The 13689-nt window shown below is 34.1% G+C and overlaps 2 protein-coding genes across 5 annotated transcripts in view; both read left to right on the forward strand.

The window, feature by feature from the left end:
- LOC134753076 (insulin gene enhancer protein ISL-1) overlaps positions 1-10331 on the forward strand; it is a 73533-nt gene extending 63202 nt beyond the window's left edge. The window contains exons 6-9 of one of the 2 annotated variants that reach the window (XM_063688848.1): positions 7175-7292; positions 7909-8071; positions 8436-8636; positions 8766-10331. In XM_063688848.1, coding sequence (XP_063544918.1) covers positions 7175-7292; positions 7909-8071; positions 8436-8636; positions 8766-8873 — 590 coding nt within the window. In that variant the 3' untranslated portion in view covers positions 8874-10331. Of the gene's footprint in view, positions 1-7174; positions 7293-7908; positions 8075-8435; positions 8637-8765 lie in introns of both variants that reach the window. The other variant, XM_063688841.1, reaches the window with a different exon arrangement.
- A 1435-nt stretch (positions 10332-11766) lies between these two features.
- The window catches only part of LOC134752947 (endoplasmic reticulum metallopeptidase 1-like), a 33117-nt gene continuing 31194 nt past the window's right edge, over positions 11767-13689 (forward strand). For all 3 annotated transcript variants that reach the window (XM_063688729.1, XM_063688736.1, XM_063688744.1), the window contains exon 1: positions 11767-11838. In XM_063688729.1, coding sequence (XP_063544799.1) covers positions 11782-11838 — 57 coding nt within the window. In that variant the 5' untranslated portion in view covers positions 11767-11781. The remainder of the gene's footprint in view (positions 11839-13689) is intronic.

Genomic DNA, 13689 nt, shown 5'->3' on the forward strand with positions numbered 1-13689 from the left:
ACGCGCATTATTTTTTACTGTGATCGCTTAGAGTCTGATTTCATCCAGACATATAATATGATAAATACCTACCTAATCATTTCAGCGCATCTCGATGACAATATTGACAATACGAATATATCGCATGCTGAGAACGAAACTGACCTAACTCAAAAATGTCTATTCGTGGCAAATCGCAAAAATGTGATCGACTTTTAAGCTTGTCCATGTTTGAACTCGCATAACTTTTTTTTTAAATAATGTATTTTCAAAATAATCTTTGTTTTACTTTAATTGATTCTTCCTTGTTCCATTGACGTTAAATAATTTTGATTAGTTATTAACATACATTGAAAAAATGGCTTTCAAAAAAATATTCATAATTAAGTCACTATAAGAGTAAGTATGATGATGTTTGGCTTGTATCATTTCAAAATAGGTCTGTTTAAAATTAAAAGTAATATAATAATCGTCGAGATAACTCATAAAGTGTCAGTTTACTTGTAACTTAATCTCAAAACTTCATATTAAAAGTCACTTATAAATATTTTTTAACTTTTATTAAAAATCTGTCTTTTTATCTTTAACAGAGTTAATTTTTGGTACTAAAATTGACAGTTTAGTCAATAAAGTAGCGAACATAAAAAAATAGGTATTATACCTTCAAAAATAAAATAGGTCTTAAACCTTCAAACATAAAATGTTTAATTTCTCTTAATCATAATTTGAACTGGAATCTGGTAACAATTATAAGAATAGGTCAACAGATTTAATATCTAGTAACACAATAGATACTTTAGTCTAACTACAAAGTAAGCAAAACAAAAAAATAGGCCTTTCCAACCTTAAAAAATTGAAATAAAATGTTTAAACCTCTCTTAATCATAATTAATTGCACATGACTCTGACAACAATCATACAAAATAAGTCTTAACCTATGTAAAATTAATAAAAACATAAGTACTTTTGAAGACGCTCCGTTTGAAATAGTAAATACAAATAAGGTCATTATGAAAACAAAAAAATAAATCTTCTAAAGCTAATTAGGAATCATTTTTCACCATTCACAAGTAAATAAGAATAGTTATAAACTAAACAGTTCATAAACTTTTATCACAAGGTTTGCTTATATACCTATTCTTTACAAAGAATTATAAAAGCTAGCATAGTAGTGAGGAATTAAGTTTTTCTTAACTAAATCTTTGAGATCCTTTTTCTTATTATCCTTTAACGCAATTGCCTGCTGATAAAGGGATTCCATTTGTATGTCACCAGAAATTATCATTTTTTTTCTCTTATTTCGCATATTAATTTTATTGTAGAAAATTCAGTTTCCGTATAGGAAGTTTTATAATGAAACAGGAATTCCTCGTTTTTAACAAATTTTAGAACTTTTATGTCGTTCCACTTCACCGCCTCCTTATTTAAATTCTCATTAAAGTTATGTGCCCACTGTTCTTGCAGTTTTTCAAGGTTTTAAAAAAACTGATGATGCAGTTCTTTGACTGTAAAGGGTTTGCCAGATTTTCGAGCACTTTTAATTAATGTGATGTACTGATGTGGTGTGTATATTGGTCCAGCTTTTTCGTTTTTTTTAATTTCTTTCTCGATCAAACTGTGCACATTATCTGCCTCATTCTGAGTATGACCTTTTATTAAATACTTATGAGTAATAGTTGCTATATTGGGAAAATAGGCTACCGCATATGAATATAAACTGGTTATGAATTTATTTTTGTTCTGGCCAGCGCAATTATCAGAGTAAAATGTAATATGTAACATTTCATCGGAGTGTTTATTGGTTAAAAAATTCAGATAGTCGAATAGACATGAACCAATTTCATTGGCCCCCCTTTGCCCTTGTGTTTCGTCCCAGAAAAAACAATACACATTGTCGTAAGCCGAGGTTTCTTGCTCGCTAAGGGCAGTTAATTCAGTAATCGTAAAATCAAGACAATTGATTTTAGATGAGTAGTAAAAGTAGGCTGGACTGGGACATAACATTACAGACTGTAAATCATACACAGCACAGATATGATTTGCATTAATACTGGCACGATCTAGTCGCTTCTCTTGACGGCACAAATCTTTCTCAATTAGGTGTTTGTCATAATTGGCTTTCAATGACTGTTTTAAATCTGGCGGAGCAATCTGGTAAGACAAACACGTTTCGCATCTGTCTTTTTTGGGCTGAAAGAATCCAATATTAAAGTCTTTGTTGAATGTATTTATATACATCCAATAAGGACATTCAGGTAAATTATTGTCTTTTTGTTTTTGGTTAAAATCTCTCCATAAATCTTTAATAGTCTTGCTGTCAGAAATGTATTCTTTACTTGTTAATGCTCTAAGGTAATGCGATTCAATTCGCGGTATTGAATTAATGTGCTCTTTTATCTTTCGCAGAAGGTCCTGATCTATGGTTTTCCTATTGACGTGTTTCCCACGTTGATCGGATTCCACGGTACCATGCACGTTAGTTTTTTTTTTTCACTGTCCTAATTTGCCGATCAGAAATGTCCAAAGTATTAATAAAGTACTTCTTACATACACGAATTTTGCCGTCATTAACTGTAAAATAAAATGCGTTATTAGGCATTCGTGGTTTTTCAGAATTTGTGTATTTATATTTGGGATTTATTTCCGTAATACAAGCCCTTATATAAGCACGTTGCACTTCTAAATCAGGTAAATTCCAATAATTGTCGAACAACGATGATCTGTCAGCATCTCCAATGTTATCTGAACATTTTAGTCTGCAGTTACAAACTGGCTTCATGCTTCGTGCTGGTATTACCTTTTTTAATTTAGAAACCGATTTATAGGCTATTATAATTTTTTAGCCATGTTTTGTTTCCATGCACTTCCATTTCTTTTGCGTTTTCTGGATTTCTCGGTATTCGATTGCTCCTCTACACCTTCCACCAAAGGGACGTCATTGTCAAGTTTAGGTGAAGAACAACTTGAAGTTGACGAAGAGCTTGAAGCCGGTATTAAGCAATTATTCCTATTTACACCTAAAAAGGTTGGATCATTGTCGCTCAAGTCTACATCACTTTCGTCGGTATTTATTGGAGAGGCATGATAATTTGGCTTACACACCGCTGCTGCTCGCCGTCCCACATCAGTACTAGGAACTGGAGCACAAGTGTTTGATTTGTTGGAACTTGATGAACTGGAAGTACTCGATGACGAGGTGCTATCAGACGACGAACTACTGCTTGATGATGAGCTACTAGAACTTGAACTTCTAGTACGTGGGCTTTTTAAATGAGGTACGTCATTTACTACACTCTGGTCTGCGTTATTTTCGGAAATAGATTCGCATACCTAAAATATATAAAAGAAAGGGATAATTTTGATACTTACTTCGTATGTGTAATTTACTGTCATTGGACACCATATTCAATAATCATAAACTTACATTTGAAGATCTAATCTGTAACAAATTGGTCCAGTTCTGTTTTTGGTCACGTGGTGGTGTATCCTCTATTATGGACGGACTGGAGAGCACGTTCTCTTTGTCAATTTTCTGAAAATAAATTTACGTAACAAATTGAACGTAGGTATTTAAATTGTAATTAAACAGAAAACATATTATAATAGTAATAATAAAATACCTAACTGACCTCATTTTGTTTGTCATTGATCACCATTTGGAGTATGTGGTCAGCTCTTTTCTTCATTTTAATTTAAGATTTAAGTGACCTTTATTTACCTAGGTTGTTTACTAAAACATAATAAAAAGACACATAACCAAATGAGCCTTTAACGATTATTATTAATTAAATCATATACAGACCTATCATAAATTAAGTACAAAAAAGTATATAAACGACCAATATTAAAGAGGCACTTTCTTAATAATACCACAATATCATCCGCAATGTTTAATACTAATAAGACTCAAAGACAAATGTTGCACTAAATCAAATACATGCAGCAGTACTAAAGTGACACAATTACAACTTGGGTCTCTTTAGTATCAAATATAATTGTGTGAACGTACCGTATAATCACTACTGTAGGGACTCATTCAGTTTTAGGTCACTTTTAAAATTACTATAACACGTGCTGTTGGTACCACCTGTGACGTAACACTAAAGTGGGCGCTGTCGTTCTGGCGGCAGGTGCGGGAGGGGGTGCGTGAAAAAGAGACTAACAATATCACTCTGCGCTTTTCTAACTAGAAAAGGGCTGTTTCAAACTATCCACGTTGTAAAGTATGCTTTTAAAGGTCGTTCTGTATAATTAACTCAATTTTGCGAATTTTCGTGTTGGGTCACTTTCGTTCTCAACATGCGATATTACTAATTAGTACAAGAGGGACGCAATGAGTTCTAAATTCAGAATATCAGGCAAATTCGAACGTACATATGTACACTGACATTAGAATATTTCAATCATGTTATATTTATATAGTTATGGTGCGTCTCGCCCGCGCCAATACATGTACGGACAAGTACGAGCGAAATGCACGATAACTAAATAACGTGATTCAAATATTCCGATATCAGTTTACGTTCGAATTGGCCGCCTGTCCCAGGAGGGAATTGTTGCGAAACTTATTGCGAAGCGCTCCACAGGCCTTACAACAAATCGCATTCGACTTTCAATACATTGGCGACAACAAATCCAATTGATTGATCAAATCGCAATGTACCTGTCGCATCATTCGCATTGTTACCCAACTGTTATGCAGAAAGGTCCAAAGGGGGCTACCATCACCAAATTCGAAAATAATTGTCACTCATATATTGCAAGAGCGATAAAGATGAACGAAAAGTATGCACATTTAGAGCCATTACGCACTGACCGCACTGTCGACTAGTGGCTGGCGACTTGGTCTCTCGGCGACCAAAACATAGGCAAGTAGGGCCAGGAGACCAAGCTGAGCGCAAGAATCACTAAGATGTATTGTGTTTTTCACAACTATGTTCTAGAGAGACGGATACAAAGTCGTCTCGACAGTTGTTCGCAGTGTGAACGCTTCCATTTGAACCCGTGCTCCTAGTACCACTAACCCAGGGTTAACAGGTTAAATCTGGAGTTACCATGGTTACCAGTACAATTTGACACTGGGTTAACGGTTTAACCGGTTAACTCCGGGTTAGTGGGATGGTGCAAGTTTCGGACTTCGAAATAGTCGCCTAGGACAAAGACCTTGCAAAGACAGACACGTAAACATAAATCTGAAGAATTATCTATCGATTATTGGGTCTATAATCTGGATTCATCTTAGATGATATCTTATCAATCCTATGCATGTAAGATAAGTTTTTATCGCATTGTACAATTATTTTTTGTTTTGTACATTCTACTAAATATCTGTTTTTGTGGTTAGTGAGTTGACTGTAAAACGCAAAACAAAAATCTAATTTAACAAAAACCCTTTTTTTTTATAAAAAACGAGGTCCGCGTGAATTAAAATAATAAAACGCCTGCTTGATTTATACCGCAAATAGTAACACTTAAAGAACTCTGCTACAATAATATAAAGTTAGGGAATATCTAGATGTCATTACTAGATCTATAAGTTAAGAGTAGAAAGTAGTACAGTGACATTGTGACTATACTGATTATGGACAACACTTTGACTGCATATTATTAATCTCTCGGGCACGCGCTTACAAGCCGGCGAATAATACATTTACAAAGGACTTACTGGACTTAGCCCCCGTCCGGCTGGGATTAGCGTAGGTGTGAAACAGGCTCAACCCTTTGTTGACCTTTCAAAATTAGAATGACTAATGATTTAGGTGCCAATTGTTGTAACTTAATTAAATCAAACAACGAACATAAACATAATTCCCAAAAATATCCAGCTTTACATTCGCGCTTGCACGATCAAATCCATAGACCTAGCATTACATAGACCAGCTATATGCGTGCGCCCGTAAGGGATAGACATAGATGACGTCATAAACGTGGGGATACCATATTGGTAAAAATTACCCCAATATTTGATATCACGTTGGGGCGATTACCCTGGAGGCAAAGTTAGCTTGTTTGACAGTATTAAAACATTGTTAAATAAAATGTCAATGGGCCGTTCTTTTTAGGCGTATAAACAATGAAATACCTCCTATAATTCGCGCAGGTGGTACAAAACTAAACATGTTTAGTAAATAAAACGTAAAATAAAATGTATTATGGGTTTTAATTTAAAGAAATCACAAATCGCAATCACACCAATTAATGTACACCACATTTAATCTTCACAACATTTGTTTATTTATTTTTTGGAATTAGAAGTACGAAACAACTTCGAGGGCAAAATTACCCATAAAATTATGATATTTTCATCTGGTATCCCTGACATGATTGTTATGCAGCTAAATTAAGAAGAAGTTTAAAAATGGCTGACCTCAGACTCCTACCTACCTACGTAATTTGGGCGGATAATTTTACAAATAATGTTTTGTTAATTTGCGTAAATATTTAATTGTGATATTTTTATTGAAATCGTTTGATTCTACATTGCTTTGAGTGTAACGTAATTTTACGATGTTATTCTCACATATTGCGTTAAGAGGAAGGTGTAAAATACCGTACTCACGTGTGAAAGGTTATGATCTCATATTTTTGCTCAGAGCGGCTATTACAGCCGATTACAGAACAATTCACCAGTATTTTATCAAAGTTCAAGCATTCAAAACGCTAACCATCACTATATTTCATAAGAGAAAGCACAATTTCATACAAAACAACGATAATTAAACAAGCAACGAACAAACATGACATGTCACGTACTTATTTGTTTGCCACAACCTCGGTTGTGGCAGCGGTGGAAAAGTGAAACTATGACAAGGACAAACAATAACAGCGCTTTCTCTGCTACTCCTACTGAAAGATACATAAGACTATCCCGTTCGGTCATTTTCCCCCACCCCTCATGACCGATCCAGTTATACTAGATTCATGATCAAATCAAACTACAAGTTTGTTTACATTTGACGCTTTGACGTAAAGCGTGGTATTGCCAATTGATTAAAAAATCAAAAAATCGGGTAAAATATTAAACTTGTGACATAAGTAGCTTTAGTTATAAGAACAAAAAACTATACTCATCCTTTTCATATGGGTGCTAGTACTAGTGTAAGACAAAGATAGTATGATTCTCTCTGTCCATGTTTGAAATGAGATAGTCCTTTGACAAACTATAATATAACTTTGATTTCATTTGGAATTTCAGATTCTGGCAGTGAGTCAGGGTCCCACAAAAGCGGCAGGGCGCGGACTAGCGCTGCAGCAGACGGCAAGCCGACGAGAGTTCGCACTGTACTTAATGAAAAACAACTACATACGCTTAGGTTGGTATTCCACCTGGCCAATTTCTTGGTCCAATGTGCATTGCGTCTCACTCTCTCAATAAGCAAAATGGGAGACGCAAATACACATTGTACAAATAAATTGGACAAGTGGAATAACACCCTTAGGTTTGTCCTGTTTTTTTTAATTGTACCGCTACGATAATTTCCTAATGTGCCATGTAATGTTATATTATATGTTGTTAGATTGTTTTTTGTTCTTTTTTTATCTGTATTTCATTTACCTTTTTTTAATGCTTGCCACGAGAATAAACAGTTTCTATTATATTCTAATTATCTTGGTCGTGTAGTATCTGAGGGCTACCGCGAACACTGAATTTCGCAAATTGCGGGAATCTTTTCTATCACTATAATTACGCTTTAATTCGAGTAAAAGACAAAGATGCCCGCAATTTGTGAACATCCGTATTCACGGGAGACCCTCTGCTATGATAAATGTATGTATATCGATTCTTATGCAGTTTATCAGCATCTACTGTGTCTGATATTTTTTAATGGTTGTACTTAATCTTAGGAGCGCATTACCAAAATAACAAATCTCTTGAAACCATTTTATTACAAAAATGTACTATTGTTAATATTCGTTGATATATTCCAGAACTTGTTACGCAGCTAACCCACGCCCCGATGCTCTGATGAAGGAACAGTTAGTGGAAATGACTGGACTCAGTCCCAGAGTTATAAGAGTCTGGTTCCAGAACAAGCGTTGTAAAGATAAGAAAAAAACTATACAGTTGAAAATGCAGATGCAGCAGGAGAAGGTGGTAATTTATCCTTTGGTATACTTTTTTAATTAATAGATTTAATTAAAACTGAAGTAAGTTTAAGTACCAATAAATGTAAAAAATGCTATTTTTCAGCATAAAAATAATAACCTGGCATTTCATACTTGATACGAAAACATTTTATTTATAGTTTAACATCTCATGGACTACATGGGTACACCCAGCTGCAAAAGTGGATATCTACTTTATGAATGGTATTCATTCAGAAAGTGGGAATGCACTATTGCAGCTATACACCAATTCCGTTACTTCCGCTGCGAGTCCCACTACTCACTATCACACTATCACATGCGATATGTTATATGTATTACCAAAACAATCACCTGTCCCTATACTGCAGGAAGGCCGCCGCATGGGGTACATGTCGATGGGCGTGCCGCTCGTAGCGGGTTCGCCGGTGCGGCACGAGCCGGCGGGCAGCCTGGCGTTGGAGGTGACGGCGTATCAGCCGCCCTGGAAGGCGTTGTCGGATTTCGCACTACACGCGGACTTAGATCGCGCGCCGCATCACAGCGCGGCTTTTCAGCAGCTTGTAAATCAGGTACTTTTTGCTTTATTTCAAGTACATATATACTCGTATTACCTAGTATACAAGTTTATACTGATTGATAGGCATTAGGTACCATGTATATGTGCTGCGTAGTATTAATATAAGCGTTATTGTCAACAGATGCATGGTTACGACGTACCATCGCTGCCACCTCCACGGCCGCCTCACGGTGAGGACAACTACGTGACCTACCTCGAGAGTGATGACAGCTTGCCGCCTTCACCCTAGTGCACCCTAACGTAATGGCCGCAAGGCCCTAAAATCAGTGCTGCCTGACTGAAAATAAACTATGCGTTGTACAGGAAAAATATTCGGAAATAGGATGACATTAGATAAAATGTTAACAGCGCCGACCAAGCATTTGTTAGATACCTATATCACTGTATCTTCAGTCAGGCTTAAATTTCAATGGACTTTAAAATTTTAACACACAAGAAATCATACAGTTAGCGTTTAATTTTCGTCTTTGTTTATGAAAATTGAATGTAGGGGATAGTGCAAGATTAATGCTGTATTCATTTTTATATTCGTGGTTTGATAAGTGATTTTGTACTTAATTAAAATTTGCTGGTGATATCTGTCGTCTGAGTACTTTCTCTGAAGCACGTGATAACTTAATTGTTTGACTTATAAGTCTTATAACCAAATACTAATAAGTAAAATTTGTAGTACGAGAGCAATACACAATAATATATCCTTTGTTATTATTGTTGGTAAGACACTACTTAAAGTACCTACTAAAAAATTTCAACTGTCAAGTTATTGAGCTTCGCGTGCGTAATTTTTTTATCTCATAGATAACATACCCAACGTGTAAGGAAGAATAAATTAAAGAAGAAAGTTCACCGGTTACCTAAATAGGCGACTGTGTCCTCGAAAACTCAAATATTCAATGATGGCGTTGTCTAGTGACTGTCAAGCAATTTAGTATGTTGTAGTTTATGGCAAATATTTTATACATTTTTTTCTACTCGTTTCCTTGGGACGTTGTTATCTATTGGAGGTTCACCTTAAGACTTCATTCATTTTCTCCTCCCTGTCACAGGTTTAAAATCATATGAACTATTCAAATCAAAAGAAACATAAATTGCATATTTGTTAAAAATATTCATATATGTTATAACCTGCTTTCATGTGATGTTTACCATTAGTTTATTAGTTATAAATTATTTATGTATTTTCATATTTTGACTAAGTAATGTGTATTTTTTACATAATTAGACTAAGATCAAGATCTGTTAGCCTTTGTCATGTATATAGGTTTTGTGTACATAAAATGTAAAAATTGCATATAATATACATAATTAAATAATTACTACTAGCTACTTAATAATCAGTATAACTTAGTTTAAGTGAACCAAATAAACTGCGTGTTTAATTGTTCTAAAAAATATGACAATGAGTGTAAACGCCTTTTAAATTACCTTTTGTTAAAATATTTCTGGAACAAAAAAATCGATAGATTAGACAAAATTTTGTACAATCTTATCATCGTATAAGCATTTGGACTTTACAGAAAAACAAACATTGCTTTGGTTGGTTGTACAATACATTCAAACAATTTTATAGAGATTACCAAGATATAATTTATTTTGTAGTTAATAAAACTATACAATGTACCTACTTAGATTGTGAGCATAATAATATTAAAAAAAACAATGAGTACTTAACTACTCGTTTTCATAATTCCAATTCTCCATATTGATTGATATGACAATCTGACCTCTCCCCTATCCCTTACCAATCGTTAAAAGAAGTAGCTATAGTTTGACCCAGGACTGTCTAATTTCAAACACAGACAGAGAGAATCATACTGTCTGTCTTACGCTAGTACTAGCACCCAAAAGAAAGGGATGAGTACCTATTATTTGTGTTTGCCAGACTATAGTACTGATAATAACCGGCCACTGCAGCTTACTCACCGTCAAAAACACAGCACTATACTATACTATGCGCTATACATACGCCTAGGTATTTCAGCGCGTTTTTCACTATGTCCTTTACAGAAGACATCAGCAACATTTTAAGCCGTTTTTCTAATTTTGAGAAGTACAGTAAGTTTTAAATGTCAATAATATTGAGAAAATTAAGGAAAATTTACATATACTTGGTCAATCAAATCTTGTCAGTAGAAAAAGGCGGCAAATTCAAAAAATGTAGGCGCGAAGGGATATCGGCCCATAGAAAATTTGAATTTCGCGCCTTTTTCTACTGACAAGATTTGCTTGACCAACTATACAACATATATATTTGATTGTATTTACTTCAGAATATATTTCATTTCTCCGGTCCTTTACAGTAAGTGATGTAACCTTTCGCGATAGTCTATTTCAGTCTAGCTAGAACTACATTTATTTTTTAACTTTTCACGTTCTTCTACGTATAGTTTGTCAAAGGACTGTCTCATTTCAAACATAGACAGAATGAATCATACTTTGTCTTACACTACTAGCACCCAAAAGAAAAGGATTAGTTTTTTTTGTTCTTATTTACTGACAATTTGGTTTGACAAAATATAGTTGGTCAAGCAAATCTTGTCAGTAGAAAAAGATGAAATTCAAATTTTCTATGGGACGATAAACATTCGGGCCTACATTTTTTTAATTTTCCGCGTTTTTCTACTGACAAGATTTGCTTAACCAACTATAGTTTGTCAAAGGACTGTCTCATTTCAAACATAGACAGAGAGAATCATATTATCTTTGTCTTACACTAGTACTAGCACCCAAAAGAAAGGGATGAGTATAATTTTCCTGGTTGTTACTGACTGACAAATTGGTTTGACCAACTATATATATGTATAGAACAACTAGGGAAGTTTTTAATCTACTGCTGGTAACACTATAGCTGTCAAAAGTGTCAATGTCAGTTAAATGTCATGCTATGCTACATTGGAATCATTGGAAACGTTCTTTCATCTTTGGCTCAATTTTATACTTTTTGATAACAATACAGATTAGGAACTTTTCATTTATTGGGCGAACTAAGCGCGGCAAATCCAGTCTTATGCTTTGGATATGGCGGTTGCGAACTGCTATTTTAAATAGAGTGTAAAAAGAAAGTTTATATAATAGTAAAGTTTTAGAAACACTTTGTATGTTTAATAAACCGAAGACCGAAGTGCCTGCATAACAAAATGAAGTTCGAAGTAGATGATCAAGATGACCGTTTAAACCTGAAAAATAGGACTAAGGTGAGATATTTTGCTAATTAAATTAATTATTGCCGTGATTTGTTGGTAATAGGTTGTTACCCTACAAAACCGGGAAGTGAAGTCGAAGACTGGTTGTTATTTCATCAAATAAACAAGTTTTTTTTTATGATTTCATGTTACCGTCGTAAAAGTATTAAGTATTTTTTATTTTATTTTTAAACCTGATTACATTCAAATTAGCAGAATGTAAGTAATAATTATTTTTTTACACTTTTATTTATGACAGTGTAAATCCAGTGAGTATATATTATAACGTGACTGAGTTATGAAGAAACTTAGGATTCTCAGTATTCACTCTGCTGGTTAAGGGTGTTACATTTAAATATATGTATTGTTCTTATAATGGATTGCTGCAATATAACCCTTCGGGTAAGTTATTGATTAATTATTTATATATCAGTTTTTATTTGTTATTGTGAAACATTTGTGATATATTTTAATTATTAGGGTCATTTAATATATAGCCATGGAGGCACCTTTCCTGTAGATTAACTATGTGTTAGACTTTTTTGGGTATTATGTAGGTAATTAGGTATTCATATTTAATGTATTGTTATTATTATTACATTCTTAAAATTGAGGCAGTTTTAATAAATTTGAAAATATATTGTGATCACTGTAAAGAAGCTTCATCACACTGACTCATTACTCACATTAGGTTTGTTCTCCGGTTATGGATTGGCTACAGACTCTCTAACTAACCTTTTAAAACAGCATAAATTAGGAAAACACTGGTAAATGCAAATGGCCCACTATCAAATTTAAAGTATAAAATTTATATTTCATAAGAGTATTATTTGAAACATTTTAAGTACTAAACTAGAGTAACATTGATTATTTTTTCTAAGGTTAATTTTTCTTTACTTCTCACCATCAGGCCATCAAAAAATAGGAATACTTACTAAAGTTTTTAACTTACAATTCGAAATTTTATAAGCTTTTTGGGTGAAAAACTTAAAGGGTTAAGATGAAAGTAGACAACTGCTCCGAAACCACCTTTCCATAAAAGCATAGTCCCCATCCTCTGGATATTAATATAATAATATAAGCCCTTTATTCCAAATAAATTCATGAAATTACATTTGAATTAATTAATTTATAAGATAATTATATAATATTTCAATCTCTATTCAGTATGATTATTTGAGTTTATTTTATTTTTATTTTGTATAATTTATTTGGTTGCCCATTGTTGGGCAAAGGCCTCCTCCATCAAATGCCAAGACTTTCTGTCGGCCGCCAGTCTTGTCTAGTTATGGCCCGCAAACAGTAGTATGTCATCTCATGATTCCATCTGCGTCGGGGATGACGCTGTGGTCGTTTGACTTCGCGCGGCCACCAGTGGAGTACCCGTTCGCTCCACCTTCCATCTTGAGCTCGGGCTACATGTCCTGTATAATATAAATATTACATAGGTACAATTATAAGGTGTAAAAAAACGAATTCCATACAAATCTTTAAATGCTCCTAACTCTTATAATAGTATTATAATGTTTATTCAAAAAGCACAAGCACAAGCACAGTTAAACTAGAAAAGCAAGGCGAACCATTCACAATTGGGAGAGGAGTGAGACAAGGCGACCCACTCTCTCCAAAACTATTTATAGCGGTTCTGGAGGATATTTTCAAGAAAATGGACTGGAATCGAAAAGGAATATGGATATCAAACAAAAAACTAACGCATTTAAGATTTGCTGATGACATAGCCATCTTTAGTGAATCAGCAAAAGACATGGAAAAAATGCTACAAGAACTGGACTTTGAAAGCAAAAAAATCGGCCTGCACATGAATGCATCTAAAACTAAAATCATGTCAAACTACAACAAGAA

This window comes from Cydia strobilella, chromosome 2, assembly GCF_947568885.1.
Source record: "Cydia strobilella chromosome 2, ilCydStro3.1, whole genome shotgun sequence".
Classification (NCBI taxonomy): Eukaryota; Metazoa; Arthropoda; class Insecta; order Lepidoptera; family Tortricidae; genus Cydia; species Cydia strobilella.